General features: G+C 60.7%; 2 protein-coding genes across 8 annotated transcripts; one reads left to right on the top strand and one right to left on the bottom strand.

Annotated features, from left to right (window-relative positions):
- Positions 1–1,321: 1,321 nt before the first annotated feature.
- Positions 1,322–15,396, top strand: ARF1 (ARF GTPase 1). 6 transcript variants are annotated; one of them, XM_082724051.1, is made up of 8 exons: positions 1,408–1,456; positions 2,465–2,619; positions 2,750–2,836; positions 12,680–13,087; positions 13,452–13,636; positions 13,724–13,834; positions 13,911–14,035; positions 14,148–15,396. In XM_082724051.1, exons 5-8 carry the CDS (start codon positions 13,489–13,491, stop codon positions 14,307–14,309), a joined length of 546 nt encoding a protein of 181 aa, XP_082580177.1. In that variant the 5' UTR covers positions 1,408–1,456; positions 2,465–2,619; positions 2,750–2,836; positions 12,680–13,087; positions 13,452–13,488; the 3' UTR covers positions 14,310–15,396. The 6 variants fall into 6 exon arrangements, with proteins under 6 accessions (XP_082580174.1, XP_082580175.1, XP_082580178.1 ...); XM_082724050.1 differs by lacking the exon at positions 12,680–13,087 and having other exon boundaries at positions 1,382–1,456; XM_082724049.1 differs by lacking the exons at positions 2,465–2,619; positions 12,680–13,087 and having other exon boundaries at positions 1,374–1,456.
- A 704-nt stretch (positions 15,397–16,100) lies between these two features.
- On the bottom strand, positions 16,101–18,023 carry LOC309861251 (multiple myeloma tumor-associated protein 2 homolog). 2 transcript variants are annotated; one of them, XM_082724034.1, is made up of 8 exons: positions 17,817–17,946; positions 17,393–17,543; positions 17,239–17,284; positions 17,077–17,159; positions 16,891–16,963; positions 16,723–16,811; positions 16,435–16,563; positions 16,101–16,352 (listed from the first exon to the last, which is right to left on the bottom strand). In XM_082724034.1, exons 1-8 carry the CDS (start codon positions 17,908–17,910, stop codon positions 16,268–16,270), a joined length of 750 nt encoding a protein of 249 aa, XP_082580160.1. In that variant the 5' UTR covers positions 17,911–17,946; the 3' UTR covers positions 16,101–16,267. The 2 variants fall into 2 exon arrangements, with proteins under 2 accessions (XP_082580160.1, XP_082580161.1); XM_082724035.1 differs by lacking the exons at positions 17,077–17,159; positions 17,239–17,284 and having other exon boundaries at positions 17,817–18,023.
- Between the last annotated feature and the right edge of the window lie 479 nt (positions 18,024–18,502).

Genomic DNA, 18,502 nt, shown 5'->3' with positions numbered 1-18,502 from the left:
TACACTCCTTCCTGCCTCTATTTTCATACTTTTTTAAATTTCAAAGAAAGCTTCTGAAGACACAGTGACCACTTGCAGATTGGGCATTGACTCTCTGCGGGTGGGGAGCCAGCACCTCTGGAAGCTTCTGTGCCCCTCCCTGGAGAAACAGACCCCCGAGGGCACTTTGCATGAGCATGTGCTGTACACTTAGGGCAGGAGAGACCCCAAGCAGGCCCACGGAGGTGGGCTGGGAGCTGGGAGGGAGGAGGCCTTGGGGGTAGATGCTGGGGTGCAGGCCACCAGCTGGTTCGTTCCTAATTGGTGAGATCTGAGGGAAGCTGGGACTGCAAGGTGGGTCCACAGGGCTGTGACCTTGGCTCACAGGGTCAAGCGACCACCAGCCTCTCCGAAGATGAGGGTTAGGACTGGCAGCTGCTCGGATCCCAGCTGCCCCAGGAGGGAGGGGGCCCTGCCCACGGGGAGCAAGAGGGCACAGGAGGGGGCTGGGCAGGACTTCACTGCCAGGCAGGCCCCTGGGCTCAGGGCATGGTCTTGCTTTGTGCCCCCTACAACACACGGGTTTGGAGAGCTCCTCCAGCAGAATCAGAGGACTTCTCGCGAGTGGGACCCCTAAAAGCAGCACGACAGTGGGGGGATGGAGACCAGGTGGCAGAAAGGAGGGGGGTCCGGGTTGGCAGGAGGCCAGAGTAAGGTCCTACGTGGGGTCCTCAGCCAAGCCCTGAGCCTGGAAACCGTGGAGAGGTGACGCGACTGTCCGTGTCTCCCTTCCGATCAGCCCAGGGAGGCTTCCAGGAGTAGGGGGCTCTTCCTTCCAGTTCGCCAGATTTGGGGCTCACGGCGACCCCGGGGGCAGCACCGTCCCCCGCCCAGCAGAGCTCCTGCTCCGCCTGTGCTACTGGATGGCCACGTGCTCCCCGGGCGGGCGGGGGCGGGGGGAGGCTCCTCAGGCGGGCCAGGGGCGGCGTGGTGTCACAATTTCCACACCTGGGGTGGACGCCCGGGGAGACCGACCGCGGCCCGCTGATCAGAGAGAGGGCCCGCTTGCTCAGGGAGAGGACAGGCACCGTCTCCCCGGCCGCCGCGCCCACGCCCGCCTCAGTACCCAGATCTGCAACACGTGCAGGCGGGTCCACCACCGCGCGGACCAGGAGAAGCGCGGCGCAGGCGCAGGCGCACTCCGTTCCGGGAGGGGCACACGGGTGCGCACGCGCGCAGCGGCGGGAGGGCGTGGCCCGGGGCGGGGCGGAGTCCTGGTCCCGCGTGCCCGCCCCCAGCCCGGAGTCGGCGCGTGCGCCCTGCGGAGGGGAGTAGGCGGGGCCGCAGGCGCCCCCGCCCCGTTCCCCAGCGTCCCCCGCGGCAGCAGGCACTGACGTGGCCGCCGTCAGAGCCGCCATCTTGTGGGAGCAAAACCAACGCCTGGCTCGGAGCAGTAGCCTCGCCGCGGCTGCCGAGGGTGAGGCGGCGGGCCGGGAGCCATGGGCCGGGGTCGGGGCGGCGGGGACAGGGACAGGTCCGGGCGGCTGAGGCTCTGCCCACCGCGGCAGCGTTGCGTCGGTGAGGCCGGGCCGGGCGGGGGCCGACGTGAGGCCGGGGCGAGGAGGCCCGGGGCCGGGCCGGGGAACTAGGCGGGGCGGGCGAGACGAGGTCTGGGCGGGGTGGAGGGTCGAGGCGCGGAGGGCGCTAGGGCTGGGCCGGGGGTCGAGGATTGGCTGGGGGTCAAGGGGAGGCCCGGCCGAGGCGGGGGAGGGGACTGGCCGGGCCTGGGGCTAGGCGGGGGCCGGGTGGTGGGTTGCGTGGAGTCAGGGCCCGGGGCTGGGGTGCCGCCGGCCCCTGAATCTCTCCCGCGGCCTCGCGCCCCCAGCGCCGACGGGGTGGACGCGCGGAAGTCCGGGCCGGGCCGTGGGATCCCGCCTCGGGGTCTCCGGCACTCGCGGCCCGGACGCCGCCAAGGTCACGCGATGGCCGGGGTGGGATCCCCGTTCCGTGGGCCGGGGTCCCGGGTTCGGAGTGGGAGCAGCCGTGGGCGCGGGACGTGGCGGCGCGGGGCTCGGAGGAAAGCCGCTGAGGTCCGGCTCGCTTCCTGAGCGCCGTCGGCACGGAGCGGACCCTTCCTTCCTCGTTGGGGGGTCTGGTTCCTGGAGGACTGTCTGCGCGGGTTCGCGGACTTGTCGGGCGGGCAAGCGGGCGGGGTGGGTGAGACGGGAACTGGACGAGTGCGGCGTGCGGGTTCCGGGTCGTGCGGGGCTCGGCGGTGCCCGGGCTTGGCGCAGTTCACGCCGCGCTCTGCGCTGGGAGCGCCTCCCATTTCCTCAGCGCCCGGCAGCCGCCTTCCGTGCCGCCGCGGACTCGCATGGGGAGGGGGTTCTGCACGGGAGGGGTGCGGAGCCGGGCGGTCCCGGAAGTCACCGCGGCCCGGCGGCTGCTGGTGTCCCTGCGGTCGGCTGTAGTTCCCGTTTCACAGCCAACAGTGAGCGCTCAGAGCTTCTGTGTGCCCGCTGTCTGAGCCTGGGGCCGAGCGTGCCCGTGTGGCGCTCCGAGGCTGCGAGACCCGCCGTTCTCCCTACCGGTCCCCTCCTGTGCCCCGTGCGGAGCCCGTGCCGCGTGAGCGGTGTCCAGGTGAGGGTCATCACACGACTGGCCCGTGAGTTAGCGCGCCCCGCCCTCCTGCAAAGGCTTGGTCTTGTCCGCGGGCCTCCTGGGCTGTCTTCAGACGCCTGGGAAATTCCACACGATCGTCTGTCTCCAGGTGCGGCAGTCCTCACCGGCAGGTGTCCACACCTACCTCGTCCAGGGACTTGGGTCATGCTGGTTCCCCTGCTGTCTCTTCTCCAAGGTGAGGAGCACCCCCGGTGTGCTGAGCTGAAGCTCCCGGGCTGGGACAGGCTTGCACTTCCAGCAGGGCACAGTCTGCTCCTGCTGGCTTCAGGGACACTGGGTGCGGCCTCTGCAGCCGAGACTCTCTCCTGTGCCCGGCAGCTGCATCTGGGACCTGGCACCGTCTCGAACAGTGTAGGAAATGTTGGAGAAAGTTGAGTCCATTTTCCACAGGTTCTTCCAAAAGAGGGGAATTTCAGTCTGCTTTTGGGATTTGCTCTGCTGTTCTTGTCTGCATAGAATGAGGTGCTCCGTTGGCGCCTTTTGGGTGTGGAGGATGTTCAGTCTTTGAGAAACGCTTTGGACCTGGTCATGGATCTGTTGTAACTGCCTTGTGGGAGGGAGAGGATGGCTTTGGGAATGGGGGTGAGAGAGGGTTCCGTATGGAGTATATTAGTGTGCGTGGCAGGGTCTAGTGCAGGGGTGGGGGGACAAGTCCAGGGTGTGAGTGTGCAGGCGGGGGGGCAAGTCCAGGGTGTGAGTTTGGGGGGGGGCGAGTCCAGAGTCCAGGGTGTGAGAGTGTGTGGAGGGGGCGAGTTCATGGTGTGGGTGTGCCGGGGGTGGGGTGTGAGTCCAGATTGTGAGTGTGCATGGAGGGAGGGGGGGGCGAGTCCAGAGTGTGCATGCATGGGGGGTTGAGTCCATGGTGTGAATATGAGTGTTGGAGCTGTGAGTCCAGACTATGAGTGTGCTTGTGGGGACAGGGCAAGTCCAGAGTGTGGGTGGGTGTAGGTGGGGAAGAGGTGAGTCCAGGGTGTGAGTGAACATGGGGGGCGGTGGAGCGAATCCTCAGTGTGGGTGTGCGTGTGGAGGGGGCTCAAGTCCCAAGTGTGAGTGTGCATGGGGGAGGTGAGTCCAGGGTGTGAGTGAATGTGGTGAGGGAGGTGAGTCCCGGGTGGGGATGATGGTGGATTGGGAGGGTTAACTGTAGAGTAGCCACAGGCAGGGGGAGTGCAGAGTTGGGGACTGGGTCTCCACTCCCCCCTCCCCACAGGTGCTGCCCTCTGCTGAGCACAGTGTCCCTCGGTGCCTTTTGTGATCACTGGGAAGTCTGTGCGGCCTAGGTGGACCCTATCTGCTAGAGCGTGCCACCCCTGTGACTGTTCTTAAGGTGGGCGAGGAAGCCTCTGCTGGCTGAGGAAGGGTCACACAAACGCTTCAAAGCTTCTCTGTGGGCGTCCATCAGGCCATCCCCTGCCGTCCTGCCTCCCCAGCCTCCTTGAGTGAGCTGGCTGGCTGGCGGATGCAGGGATGCATGTCCCTCTTCCGAGTGCCTCCAGGCCCTGCTGTCCCGGTCCCTGCCCACCCTGGCCATGGGAGCTTGGTGGCCTGTCAGCAGCCAACAGCCCTGACGAGAGGAGAAGCCAGAAGAGCGTGGAAGGCGGGGAAACTTTACCAGCAAGGGGATTGTGTGTAGGAGGCCATCGTTTCTGTATGTCCCCAAAGCCCCACGGTGACCACAAGTGTACAGCCTGAACTCGTGGGAGCCCGGGTGCCCCTCCACCCCCCATGTCTTGAGGAATTGGGAGTGGAAACACTGATGAGTGTCAAGTTGGAATGTAGGAAGTTTTGGTCCTCAGGTACGTGAGCAAGCTAGAAGGGGCTCCAGAAGGCACGTCGGGTGGACAACGCATTGGGTCTTGGATTTGGTCTCACATGTGGAGTCATCTCTGGTGCCGGTGTGGGAGCCAGATAGGAATCCGGGCGGTTAGAGCTCTCCGGCACCTCCTCGTGTGCAGTTGTAAGTGCCATCAGGTCGGCCTCAGCGCACACAGCAAGGAAATGATTTCAAGATTGCGTCCAGTCTCATTTGGGAGGTGTGTGAATGAAGACAGCTCACCGGGCAAGTGTTCAGATTGCGGGGTTCAGGACAAAGGCCATCCTAAAAATTGCCGCCAACTGTTCCCTATGAATTTTCCTGTCGTCGTTTGGTGAGCATGGGGCTGCTTATGAACTGAATCTGTCGATTTATGTTTAAAATGCTCTGTATTCTGGTGAGTTGGGTGGTGAGACTTTGTTGAAGATGATGAGAACATTGAGCTTGTCTCTGTCAAAGCTACAGAAGATGTGCTAATTCTGGGGAGACGGGAGAGAATGTATTTCGTTCCTGGTGCCTGCACCTGGGAGCACGTCCTTGACCGAGGGATGTCGCTGAGAGCTGCAAGCTTGCTGGAGTCACTGGCCGGGTGTCTGCAGCCCTGGCCACCTCCTTGGACTGTCGGGCCAGTTAGACTGGCCCAGCACGGAAGCCCTTGTTAGCTTGGTGGGCTGTCCCTGACCGACACACGCTTAGGAAAAGCCCATTTGTCAGCGTGTGTGTGTAATTCCTCTGGGCCTTGGTAGATGGGCTCTTTGGGTTTTCCTCCGCTCCCTGACAGGTGGTCTCGTGGGTGCCCAGGGAAATGAGCCACGGGGTATGCCCATGGGCACAGTGCTTCCAGACAGTTGCTATCTGAGCGGAGGTGGAAAGGAGCAGGGTCCTGTGGGTCTGATCCTGGGTGGGGTAGCCATAGGCACAGAGGTCCCCGGCACGAGCGCATCTGGTGGTGGGGAGGCTGCCTGCAAGCCAGTGGGCCTAGCCCCAGAAGGGGTATTTCAGGAATCTCTGTGACTGGGAAGAGCAGGTTCTTGGGACCTTGTGGAATGGACACATGTCGACTTCCTGAATGTCCCTGTGTTCTGTGTACGGAAGCAGCTCTCGTTATTGCCGTGGTGGTTTTCATAGATCATATTTCTCAGGAACGCTGCTACCTTGTAGGCAAGGGAGGCAGTGTTTTATTCTTCGGAGAACCATAGCGGGAGTCGTTCTCTGTCCGTGGGAGAGACGGAGCATCCCCAAGGCCCCAGCTAGCTCGGTTCCTGTGCCCCTGCTATGGCATGCTCTTGCAGCAGTCTGTGGTGTAGTTACACCCGTGTGATGATGACTCACTGTCCCGTGGTCCCCAGGACGCGACAGACGAAGCAGCAGGGTGGGATTTTGCCATCCAAGGCATATGCAGCTTGTGCCGGCTGCCATCTCGAGATGGTGGCATAGTGCGCTGCAGCTACGGGGTGCCGGCCCTGACCTCTCTGAGGACCCCAGCTTGACATCTGCCTTGCTCAGCAGGCCACAGGCCCCTTGCTGGTGCATAGAAGCCAGAGGGATGATGAGGTGCCCGGGGCCAGGGCCCAGGGGTGTCCGCAGAGGTGTGCCTTTCAGAGGGAGAGGTGAAGGCAGTTGGAAGCAGGTGAATTAGGAGATGAGTGGGGACACAGAGAGTTGGTGGGTCTTTGTGGGGTTTAGGCCTAAGGCAGTAGGAGGAGGTCAGGGGTTCAGTGTGGGGACAGTAGGAGAAGAGTCTGTGGGGCGGGTGTCTTGTGGAGGGGGTAGTGCCAGAGTGGGAGTATGGAGTATGCAGGCAGTTGACCTGTAGAGGGCCTCCAAACAGAGGATGGCACGGGCAGGCATGTCAGCAGGGGTCCTCAGCACCAGGGCTGTCCTGGGTCCCACGTGTGGCCAGAGGCAGGAAGAGGTGGTGCATAGGTGGGCAGACATGAGAAGTCCCCATAAAGACAGTGAGCTTTGGGACAGGACCAGTGTGGAAAGGGTCCTGAGCCCTTGTGCTTGTGAGTGCTCTGGGCTGGGCTGGCAGAGGTGGCTGCCCAGCGGGCCACGGAGGGGGCCAAACTGCTGGGGGTTGGAGCAGAGGTGCTGAACCTCCGCTGACTGGGATTTTCTGTATCCTCAGGAAGGCCATTGCTTATAGAAAGAGGTGGGGCTGCAAGTTCTGAATTCTGTTTTCAGTAATGGTCCCTTGAAGTCCCTTGAAGACAGACACCAAGGTTGAGGATTGGCCTGACCACCCCTCCCCCTGCCATCATTCCCTGTGCTGAGAGAGCCTCAGGGGTCTCCTGGCCACTCCAGGTGGATTTGCAGGGGAGTACTCAGGGGGTCTCCTGGTCACTCTGGGTGGATGTGCAGGGGAAACTCGGGGGGAGTCTCCCAGCCACTCCAGGTGGATGTGCAGGAGAGACTGGCACTCCCAGAGCTGCGGCTGCAGTTCCCTCTCTTCTGGAGGTTGTGGAGGGACCTCTCAGGGCTCTGGCCCACCCCATGCCTGCGTGCTGGGCTCAGTGGCCGCTCTGGGAAGGTGCAGGAGCAGGTACAGCAGCCTCAGGACGTTGGTGGGGACGTGGCTGTGAAAGACACCTTTGAGAGTCTGCTGACCATTGAGGTGGAGTCAGAGGGCATGTGCGGCACTCTCTCACTCCCATTCCATTGTGGAGACTCTGTGTCCAGCCCTGTTCTTGTGCACCTGCTCCTTCTGTGAGCGTAGTGACCTTCAGCTTGGTCTGCGGTCAGTGCAGCTGGGTACCATGCATCTCACGCGTCCGTTCTCCAGTTGGAGGCCACGTGACCTGTGTTCCGTGGCCTCCTGTGTGTGTTGTGTACATTGAGCTGCAGGCACACAGTTGGCACACAGTTGCCTGAGGTGTTTTGAGGGTAGTTGGGTTGGAAAGTGTTAAGCAGAACCTGAAGATACTGTTTTGGTCTTTGTGGCTGGTGGTGAGGAGCATTACGTGTGGTGGGGCTGTTCCCACCTGTGCCTTGTGAGGCAGTGGCTAGAGACTCTGCGGTGTGCTTGGTCCTGTGACAGCTGCACGGACAGTTAGAGCTACTTGTGGCTGTGGCAGAGCGTGACACTCACTGGTTGTGCCTTGAGTCAGACCTGCCAGGTGATGCCCTGCTCCTCCAGCTCTCAAGAGACAGGGTGCGGAGTGCGGGGCTGGCCTCCTGGGCCTGGGGTACCTCCCCCACCCTCGTGTCGGTGTCGGTGTTGGGGTTGGCCCTTGTGCCTTGCTGGGAAAGCCTGATGGGCCACCTCCAGCAGGCTCTTCTTGAACTTGGCCTGAGGGTGCAGAGCAGGACAGTCTGGGCCACCATGTGTAGTGGCAGAGGGGGAAGTGGGTGATGGTGCTTAGAGGCTGTCCTGGGACCTGGGGTGCAGCGTGACGACTGGCAGACAGGCCTGGAGGGTGTTTGAGGTGCCTGGTAGAGGAGACTGTCCACATCCTCCTCAGGGGAAGATCAGCTGCAGATGTGGGACGTGAGGGATGTGGTGGTCATTTTGCACAGTGCCCCGACCCGAGGACCCCTGTGCTGAGTACTTGGAAGTCTAGTGCGTGTCCGTCAGGTGCATGGCGCTGGGTGGGAAATGGCCAGTCCGTCGAGTGTGCCAGGCCGAATGTTCTCCCCGTGAGTGTGTCGACACAGCTGTGCCAGGCTGTGCAGTGCATATGCCTAGCACAGGGACGACATGGAGGAGGAGCCCAAGCCATAGACTGGTGCGCTGGGCTTGCCGGTGGGGACGGCTCGAGGCTGTGTTTGCTGGCGTGTGGACAGCTGGGTGCGGCAGATTCTGCATCTGAGATTCTGCATGTCGGGGTGTGTTGGGCTTCTGAGTGACGGACAGCCTCTGCCCAGGGTTCACTGCTGGAACGCAGTTGCTGTTGATGAACCTCGTAAAAAACAGCCCCTGTGCCTAGCAGCTCTGTGGGGAAGTCTGTGCCGTGTTCATGTTTCTCCCCTGAGGCACTAGAACCGACTGTGTGGTGGCAGAGCTGCACGTTTACCTCAATGTACTTGACTCTGACAGAGCTGGAAAGGGGAAACGTTCCCATGTCCCCCAGGTTGCCATTCAAGTGGGGGTTCGTCCCTCTGAACTCGCCCTGCACAGCACAGGGTGGAACTGGACCCTCGCACCTTTGCCCCTGGGTCACATGTTCCTCTCTGCTGCACTCCAGGTGGGGTGTTGTCATGCTAGCGATGGTGAGTCGTGCAGGTGCTGTTGGCAACCCTGCTGGAGACTGTCCAGGCAGCCACCTCCCGTGGCTTGGCTCATCCTGACCCCTCCCAGGCTTCTCGGGGTGGGGGGCCACCGCGGGTACAGGTGCAGGCCACAGTGCCAGCTCTCCTGCAGCCACACTGTTCATGGGATATTCGTGTCGTGGAACACCGCGTTTTTATCTCACTGGACTGGCCTCACCAGGGAGGCCCCTTTGTGGGCCTGGGCCTCTGGCCAGTAGACCTTTGCATTCGAGAACGTAGGTCACCTGTTTTCTGCTTTACCTTGTTTCTGGTCCTTCCCACAGAGCTGTGGGACTGGCGCCAGCTCCTGGGCAGGAGGGAGCCCTTGGGAGCAAGGCCATGTTTTCATGGCACAGGGGTGCAGAGGATCGTCACAGGAAACAAGAAAGACAGGTTTGGACAGGAGTTGAAGGGACTCTGGAAGCAGCAGGTGTGGCCTGGCACCTTGGCTGAGTGTCCTGCACAGTAGACCCTGTTCCGAGAGGATCATCATGGGATCATCCTGGCCATTGATGCGGACCTTTTGCAAAACGGTAGATGGTGCTGGGGACGGGCCAGGAGCTACCAGGGTCCCTGGACCAGGTGTGTGGCAGGTACAGAAGTGTCTAGAGGCATTGTGGAGACCCAACTGCTGTGTGCAGTGGCATCTTCAACCCAAGACTTCATACTCATCCCCAGCTCCTGGGGGCTCTCGGATTTGGTAATGAAGGTGCAGCACAGCCCAGCCAGCCAGGGGTTGTGTGTGGGCAGGTTTGCCCTGAGGTGGTCCTTCTGCCCACATGGGGGCTGGGGAGGGTCACCCCCGAATCCTTTGGGTTTTGTGTTGAGTTGTAAGAACAGGATGCGATGGCGCTAAAGCAGGTAGAAGTCGTAGTCCCTCTCCTGCCTCCCAGACATGGCCCCCGTCCTGGCTCTCTCATGGCTGTATTTTGTGGTGAGTGTGCTACCGTTCCTCAGTGTGTCTGATCTGGGGCATAGGGGTCGCCCCTTGACGCCCAGATCTCCCTAGCTGAAATACCAGTGGTAGCAGGACTGAGCCAGCTGGTGACTGGCTGATGGTTCCCCACAGGAAAAAGGACAGTGTTCTCTTTTCATTGGTTGGTACCTGTCACCAGTTTTTCCCAGCTGCCCTCGGATGGCCCAGCCCCCCGTTCTAGCCATGCACGTGGCATGTACCCGTTCTCTGGAAGTCTGCCTCTGTGCCTCCTCTCCTCCAGGGTTGGGGCAGTCTCCCCTCCCCTGTGGCCACCTTGTCGGGAAGGTGTGCATTTCTGGCCTTCCATCCTTCTGCCCCTCCCCTGAACTGCTGTTTGGCCTGGGAGTAGACTACTGGTTGGAAGCATTGCTGTGTCACTTGAATAAAGCACTCAGACCCTTGGTGTCGTTGTCCCCTGAGTACGTCTGTTTCCATGCTTGTATGCCAGGCTCTTTCAGTCTGGAGGTTTCTGCTCTCCTGAGCTGCAAAAATTGAAGGGTTTCTTCCCCAGAATTCTCTGTGTGCTTTGGTTTTGGAGCAGTTTCTGGCTGCCCTAGAATGGAGGGGAAGGAACAGGGAGCTCCACCCTCCGGTCCCCATCGCCCCCCAGCTGATGGATCCACCCTGACACTCCATCAGCTGGAGGCCCTCCTTTCCACGGGGGTTAACTGGCCATGGTGTGCGTGTTGTGGGCATGGACAAGTGTGGAAGGACGTGTGCCCATGCCTGCAGGGTCACCCAGACTGATGGTCTTACAGTCCTGAGCCCTCCTGGGCTCCCTCATGTCCCGCGGTGCCCATCAAGGGGTGTGTCTCCCATCTCCACAGTCCCACCTTCTCCAGAACACTGCCTGCACTCGGAATCATAGGGTGAGTGGCGTGCTTGGATGGCTTCTTTCCCCCAGGGGCCACACGACTCCACTCCCACCCTCATCTTCTGGTGGTGGGGAGCTTGTTTCTTTGCAGCGCTGGCAGCGGGGTGGTCTGAGTGGAGCACAGTCTGTGCAGGCAGGCGTTGTCCTTCTGAAGAACAGCCTGGGAGCTTCTGACTGGGGCATTTTGGGTAAAGCTACTATAAATGCCCAGGTACAGGACGCGTTGTGGACGCAGCCGCAGCTCCTTTGTTATGTGAGGAAAGTGTCTGGTTTTGTAGGACACAGCTACCTGCGAGGTATCCTAGCAGCTGGTGGTGTCAGTGTTGTGGGTTTGGGCCTTGGTAGTAGGTGCATCATGGGCAGCTTGTTCTGATTTGGATTTCTTGGAGGAGATTTTTTCATGTGCTCATTTGCCATCTGTAGATTTTCCTCAGGGAAATGTCTGGTCTTTGGCTCATCTTATAGTACTTTTCTCTTTATTCTTGGCCTTTTTTTTTTTTTTTAAAGAGGAGAGGGAGGAAGGAAGAGAGAATCTTAAGCAGGCTCCATGCCCAGCTCAGTCCCACCCCATCCCACAACTGTGAGACCAAGACCTGAGCTGAGACCAAGAGTCAGAGGCTTAACCTCCGGAGCCACCTGGGGCTGCTCCCCCCACGGCCATTTTGCAGTTCTAAAATACAATTGAAACTTGTTTGTTCCTGAGTTGTCATTGGTCTTCTCGGTATTTCTTTGATGACAGCCTTTAATCTTGCACTAATTTTCTTGCAGTCTGGTTTATCTGCTCGTTGTCTTGACAGTGTCGTGACCAGAGTCGAAGTTTGTAGCTATGTGTTTCATGGGTCACGCCTCTGGTGTTGTATTTAAAAAGACATCACCATGTGCAGGTAGATGTGGGCCTTCGAAATTGCTCCCCATCCTTATTTATTGTTGTGTGTGTTTGTCTTACTCTGGCTCTCAGGTGGCCATGGACCTGTCCTTGTTTCCTGGCACCAGATCCCCCACCTCGGTGCCTGGGGCCATGTGTGGATGCAGGGGTTGTTTGTTTTTTCCTTTTTTAAGTAGTCTTCTGTCTTGCTTTCCCCCTTCCACCCTGCTGGCAGCGTCTTAAAGGGAGCTAGGGTACAACAGTGGTGGGTACTACAGATACAGGCAGCATAGGTTCTGGCCTGGAGGCTGCAGGTATCTGTGCCCATCCACGGGTTAGTGTGCCTGCCTGTCCAGCATGCTCTGACCTTCTGTCCAGCATGGTACACGCTCACACCTGCTCACCTGGATGCAGGCAGCAGAGCCCACGTTCCGTTGCTCCAGGAAGGTCCCTTCCCTGCAGAGCTGAGGAAGAACACAAGGTTAGATGCCCGAGCACACTTGGCCTTGGCTTCCAGAACTTATCACCCCCTTTTTCTTTTTGTCTTTGGGGGTTGGGCATCTCTTCATTAGTGATTTTGGCAGAACTGACATTGAAAGTGTGTTTCTCAGAGAATTTTTCATTCTCTGTATTTATGAGGAAAATGGGCTGTCTGCAGAAAAAAGAAATGTTACAGTAAAGAATATTTTAGATTTTAATGTTTTGAATAGGTAGTATTGCTCACCCTCAAAAGCATAAAAACATGTCAGAGATGCACTGAAGTGGGATGCCCAGCAGGCTCAGTCAGTGGAGCATGCCACTCTTGACCTCAGGATTGTGAGTTCGGGCCGCATGTTGGGTGTAGATGTGATTTAAAATCTTTAGCAACACCTGGAAAAAAGGGCACAGAAGCCATTATGAAGGCCTCTGCCGGGCATCAAAGCCACCAAGTAAAACAGGAATGTCCCGCCTTGTCAATTCTTGGGACGGTGCTGATGGGCGGCTGTGGCCAGGGTTTGTTGGCTGTCGTCGCGGTGGGAGTGGGAATGTACGTGTGCTCACCCTGTGCTGACTGGTGACCACACCCCCCGAGCCTGTCCTAGAGGGGCAGTGGGCTGGGCCTGCATCTTGTCCGTTCTCCAAGGCCTGGGGAGCTCCTGACTGCTCCTTGGGACAGATGTGGCTGGCAGGCCTCCCTCCCGGCCTCAGGAGCACTTGGCCAGTGCCTGCTGTGGACCAGCTGGTTTTCTGTCTACACAGACCCTCCTCTCTGTCTGAAGGCTGCTCCACACCCTGCTACTTGACTTCCGCCAGGTGTCAAAAACCTGGATACCTGGGCAGTCTGCCTTTGAGTGAGTGATCATCTCTGCCAAGTCTGTGTGTGGAAAGGACACTGCTGAAGAGTGAAAGGACCGTCCTGTGCCCTGGGGGTGGGAATGGGGAGCTGTGGGTGGCACCGCTCCCTCTGTGGCCATGACCGCCAGTGCCTTCCCACTGACCTGATTCAGGCCCATGTTTCTGCTCTGAATTGAGGGGACCCTGCTGCGGCCTAGGGGCTGCCTCCTCACTGGGGTGGAAGGGCCTGCCGGACAGGCTTCTCCTCAGACTTCATGGCTGATGTGCTGCCTGAGAGCCCAGGTGGGGTCTGGTTTCAAGTCCTGCGTGGCGGTGAGTGCTAAGCTCTCAGCACGTCAGGGATGGTTGGCCGTGGCCTATGTCCCTGCTGGGATGGGTGTTGAGGAGGATCTCGCTTTCATGTCAGGGCGCTCTGTATCCCCTTGCCACGTGGCCCGTGTCTTCGAGCCCAAATGGGCGTCGCAGCCTCCAATGCTGGTCACCCTGTCCTGAGATCCCCAGATTCTCCCTTCCAGGGGGAAGGACTCCATTTCTGCTGCTTGGGATCCTGGTTTCCTCTGCCTGGGCCCTGTGAGCTTTGAGGGATTAGGCCTGTGCATTGGCGGGAGCTGAAGGAAGGGCCCCATGCTGCTCCTGCACACAGAAGTCAGGAATCCGGGGACTGCTCTCTCTACAGGTTTCTCTGGCCAGTGTTCCTCCCGCACGTCTACAGCATGGGAAATATCTTTGCCAACCTCTTCAAGGGCCTTTTTGGCAAAAAAGAGATGCGCATTCTCATGGTGGGGCTGGACGCCGCAGGGAAGACCACCATCCTCTACAAGCTGAAGCTGGGCGAGATCGTGACTACCATCCCCACCATAGGTGAGGGGAGCATGCTGAGGGACCAGGGCGGGGCTGGTGCGGGGTGGAGGGGCCTGGGGAAGGCTCATTTGGGTCCCACTCACACAGGCTTCAACGTGGAAACCGTGGAGTACAAGAACATCAGCTTCACCGTGTGGGACGTGGGCGGCCAGGACAAGATCCGGCCGCTGTGGCGCCACTACTTCCAGAACACGCAGGGTGAGTGGGCGTGCTGCAGCCGGTTGAGGGGTTTGGGGTGCCCTAGCTGCCTGTCCTGACGCCCACGGCTCCGCAGGTCTTATCTTTGTGGTGGACAGCAATGACAGAGAGCGCGTCAACGAGGCCCGGGAGGAGCTCATGAGGATGCTGGCAGAGGATGAGCTCAGGGACGCTGTCCTGCTAGTGTTCGCCAACAAGCAGGTGCGTGCATATGCGCATGATCGGCAGGCAAATGCGGGTGGGTGTGGGGCTCGCAGGCGCACAGGGGTCCTTGCCCAGTGCTGACCTATGTCCCCCGGGCCTCTCCCACCAGGACCTCCCCAACGCCATGAATGCAGCGGAGATCACAGACAAGCTGGGGCTGCACTCCCTGCGCCACAGGAACTGGTACATTCAGGCCACCTGTGCCACCAGCGGGGATGGGCTCTATGAGGGACTGGACTGGCTGTCCAATCAGCTCCGGAACCAGAAGTGAGCCGCGCCCCCCACCCCACTCCCTCCTCCACCCTGCTTTACTCTCATGTGGTGTGAGTGCCAGAAGCTGTCTCCATGGTCGGTCACAGTGTGCTTCCCCATGCTGTAAATGTGCAGATGCAACCTGCAGCCGGGTTCTTATTTAATGTAAATAGTTGTTGTTCCCAACGAGGCAGTTTCTGGTACTCCTATGCAATAGTACTCAGCTTTTTTTATTGTAAACAGAGAATCAACCCACTGTTAATACTGAGAAGGGGTTTTAGGCACACGGGGCCTCCAGGAGTCGCTGTGTCCAACCAGCCTGGCACACCTCCTTGGGCGTTTGATCTGTGTTGAGATCCATTTGGGTGGTGGGTTTTTAACCCGAACTCAGTGCATTTTTTAAATAGTTAAAAAGACAGGATAAGGAGAACACTCGAACCTACAGAAGGGAGAACCATGCCCAGTGTTGGCTCTGCAGTGGTGGCCGGAGTCCAGTCCACCAGGGGTCTGTTTCCCGCTGGGAACGTGCGACGGGGCAGAACCAGCCACGGTCCATTCTGCATGGTCACCATAGGGTCCCTGTGATTCGCTCTGTCTTGGGTCATCCCGCATCCCCTAGCGTTTCTGCTTGCTCGTGCTTCCCAGCTGCCCAGGAGACAGGCTGGCGGCTGCAGCCAGCGCTCACAGACCCCTCAGGGGGAGACCCCGGCTTTCCCTTGGGTCTGCGTGGCACTCTGGCTTGCTCTGGGCGGCCTGGGGTCTCACCAGCAGGAGTGCAGGCGGGCGGGCGGGTCACCCTAGAGCCTCAGCCCCCGGAGCCCCCGTCTACATGTGCTTTCACTCCCTCAGCCTGCAAGGGTCAGATTTGCCATCGAAACGACGACCTCTACTGTTTTCTTTTGTATTTTGATAAACACTGAAGAAGCTGGAGCTGTTAATCTTTATCTTGGGGAAATCCTCAGAACTGGTTTATTTGGTGTCGTGGAACCTCTTACTGCTTTCAATACACGATTAGTAATCAACTGTTTTGTATACCTGTTTTCAGTTTTCATTTCGACAAACAAGCACTGTAATTATAGCAACTAGAATAAAACGTCTTAACTATTTCATGACTTTCCAGTGCTTGGGTGCCAGCGGCCCATGGTGCGGGTCCTTAGCCAGGGACCAGGGCCGTGCAGCTGACTGGAAGTTCCCACTGGCCGAGTCCTGGCAATGCCAGGCTGTGCTCGAGGTCAGCTGGAGGGGTTCTGTGTGCAGGCTGCCTTCTCTTTCCCATGCCCATCCTCCGTGGTGCACACCTGCTTGCAAACAGGCACACACCCTAGTCGGCCTGTTCCTGAGCCCCTTGATGCTGCCACATGCCCTTTTTACTCCTTGAAGGTCCTCCCTCCGCAGTCCTTGCTTCTCAGCCTGGTAAGGCTGTTGGCCCAGTCTGGCCTGCACCGTGGATCATTCACCTCTACCAACAGCTTGAAGACCAGGGTCAGGGTTGTGAGGACAGAGTTATCTTTGGAATTACGAACCCAACCTGTCCTCACTCCAGTTTGGTTTTGTGTGCACCCCCCTGCAGAGGTGGCAGAAGGCCCAGTCTTGACCAGGAGAAGCAGAGAGGACTCAGCAGGCAGGTCCCCGGGGCGGGGAGGGCGGGGGGGGGGGCACTACAGAGACAAGTCTGTACCCCTTGCAATCTAAGCATCAGGCCCAGGCCCATGTGGGACTGCAGGACACCAGCACAGGGAAGTCCCCCTCCCAACGATTTCAGGCTGGTGGTACCAGAACATGGGGCCAACACCTTGCCTGGAGAATGAGATATGTTTTCCTTAAAATAAGTTTATTTCAGTACAAAGAGTGAGTGAAAGAAAAATAGAAGCGGCTGTATGGGCTCTTTCCAGGCCCAGTGCGTCCTCCTTGGGTGGCACTCGCTCTGGAAGCTGCTGGCCTTGAGGCTGGGGTGTGGGGGGTGGGAGTGGGCAGGCCTCAGTCACTGTGGTCCCGGCGCTGCCTCTTGGAACAGGGCGAGGAGTCCACGTCTGAGTCAGAGCCATGCCTGCGGCGACCAGATCTGGGAAGACCAGGGATGCCCTGAATGTGGGAAGATGCCCTGCCCCACCCACCAGGCCACCCCAAAGCAGAGGCCCACCTACCCTGCAGAGGTGGGGGGCAGCGGTGAGGCCACCCTGCTCCGATGTGTCTTGTCTTTCTTTTTCTCTTTCTTGTGCTTCTTCTTCTTCTTCTTCTTCTTTTCTTTCCTGCTTTTCTTGTGGCTCTCTGGGCTGTGAGCACACGGCCTCATCACCAGGTCTTGACCGCAGGTGCCCACAGCCAGCCCACACCTGCCTTCCCCCTGCCCGGGGCCCATCAGAGCACCGCCCTCTGGGACAGGCAGCCAATGCACCCAGAGACCCTGGGACAGGCGGGGAGGCAGCCCTTACCCGGGCTCTGCCTTGTCCTCCTCTGACCGAGGCTTCTTCCTAGCTGAGGCTGGTGAGGAGCCTGGCCGGCTGCTGTCCACTCGCTGGTGCTGCGGTGGAAGGTCACTCACTCTGGGTGTCGGGGTGCTCTGCGGGAAGTGGGGGTCCCCGCGGGACACGGGCACTTACCGTGAACACCGACAGCCCCAACTTGGCGGCCTCCTTGTCTTCACGAGACAACGCCACTCGGCCTGCCGAGCCGCTGTGGGAAGGCGGGGGACAACCACCACGATGAGACCGACTAGCCCGGCCTCGGCCTCCGCCAGGTGCTGCCTCCGCAAGCCCAACACGCCCTGTCCACCTCTCGCCACGCACCTGGAGCTCCCCAGGCCCAGCAGCCGGTCCACTCCCTTCTCCTCGAGGTCCCCTCCTTCCCGCTTACACACCTCCACAAAGTCCTGTGCGGGGGCACGCGGGCGCTCGCAGCAGTTCCACCCCGAACCCCGCGCCCCCCGCCCCCCGCAAGGTCCCCCTCACCTCCTTGCTCAGGCCGGTGGGCTGCTTCCTCACGTTCTTGTAGCCTCTGCGGGGGCCGCGGGCGAACTTCAGGGGCTGCAGGCCGCACCCGGGCCCCGCCCCTCCATGCCCGCCGCCCCCCAAGGGCGTCCCCGATCCCGCGGGGCGCACTCACAGCGCGGCCATGAGTGCCTCCTGCTCCGCCTGCCGCACGGCCGCCAGCTCCTCCTCCCGGCTCAGTCCTGCGCCGTCCGCACGGCCCTTGGCGTACCAGGTGAGGTCGCGGCCCTTCTGCCAGCGGCCCACCGGAGCCATCAGCGAGTTCCCTGCGGGGAAGCATTGCCCAGGGCTCGGCCGGCGGGTCGGCGCGCCTCGAGCGTCCCCCGGGGGTGCAACCCTGCGCTACCCGGCACCCGCGGCCCCTCGTTCTCCCCAACCAGGCACCCCTACCGCCCCGTTCCCTGCACCCGCGGACCCTCGCTCCCCGCCTCGCGGCTCCCCGTGCACCTGCTCCCCGCATCCGCGGCCTCTCGTTCCCCACACTCGCGGCTTCCCGCGCACCTCGAGCCCCCAACCCCCGCCCCCGGCGCCGCGCTGACCCAGGTAGTTCTCTCTCTGTTTGTCGGTCTTCACGTCCTCCCAACTGAACTGGTCCTGCCCGCCGCGCACGCCGCCCCGGCTGGAGCCAAACATGATGCGAAGCCGCCCGCCGGCCCCCGGCGTTTCGAAGTCCTGGCCTCGCCGCCCCGGGCGGCGCAGCCGCCGACACCCGCTCCCGCGTCGCGCGCCGTGACGTCACCCCTCGCAGGTCCGGCATTCTCCGCGCCCCGCCGCGGCGCGCCTGCGCAAGGCTTCCGGTCCCGCCCCCGCGGCCACTAAGCGCGCCCGCGCCCTGCCGGAAGAAGGCGCGGACCTGGTCGCCGAGCAGTGCCCGTGCAACCACGCAGGGTCCACAGATTGCGTTCCGCGGGTGCGGCGGGTGCGCCGTGTGCCGGGGCCGTGCCCTCGCAGAGAGCGCGGCTGCACCGAGGTCCCGGCCCGCGGCGCCCGGGCTCCACGGGAAGCGCCCTTGTCATGCACCAACTCGCCTTGGAGCCTCCACTCGCCCCCGTGTCTGGGCCGTCCCGCGGGGGCGCCAGCATAGGAGGGCAGGTGGAGCCCCAGGTGCGCCCCTCCACGGGGAGCGGCTGTGCTGGGCAAAGCTGGGTCAGCTCGGAGCCTGCTGCCCCTCCTGCCATCGTCCCCGCTATGGGTGGAGGCCAGGGATTGGAGTCCGTGGACAGGA

This window comes from Mustela nivalis, assembly GCF_964662115.1.
Source record: "Mustela nivalis genome assembly, chromosome: 3".
NCBI lineage: Eukaryota > Metazoa > Chordata > Mammalia > Carnivora > Mustelidae > Mustela > Mustela nivalis.
The sequence above is the reverse complement of the archived record's forward strand: the minus strand, read 5'-3'. Positions and strand labels throughout refer to the sequence as shown.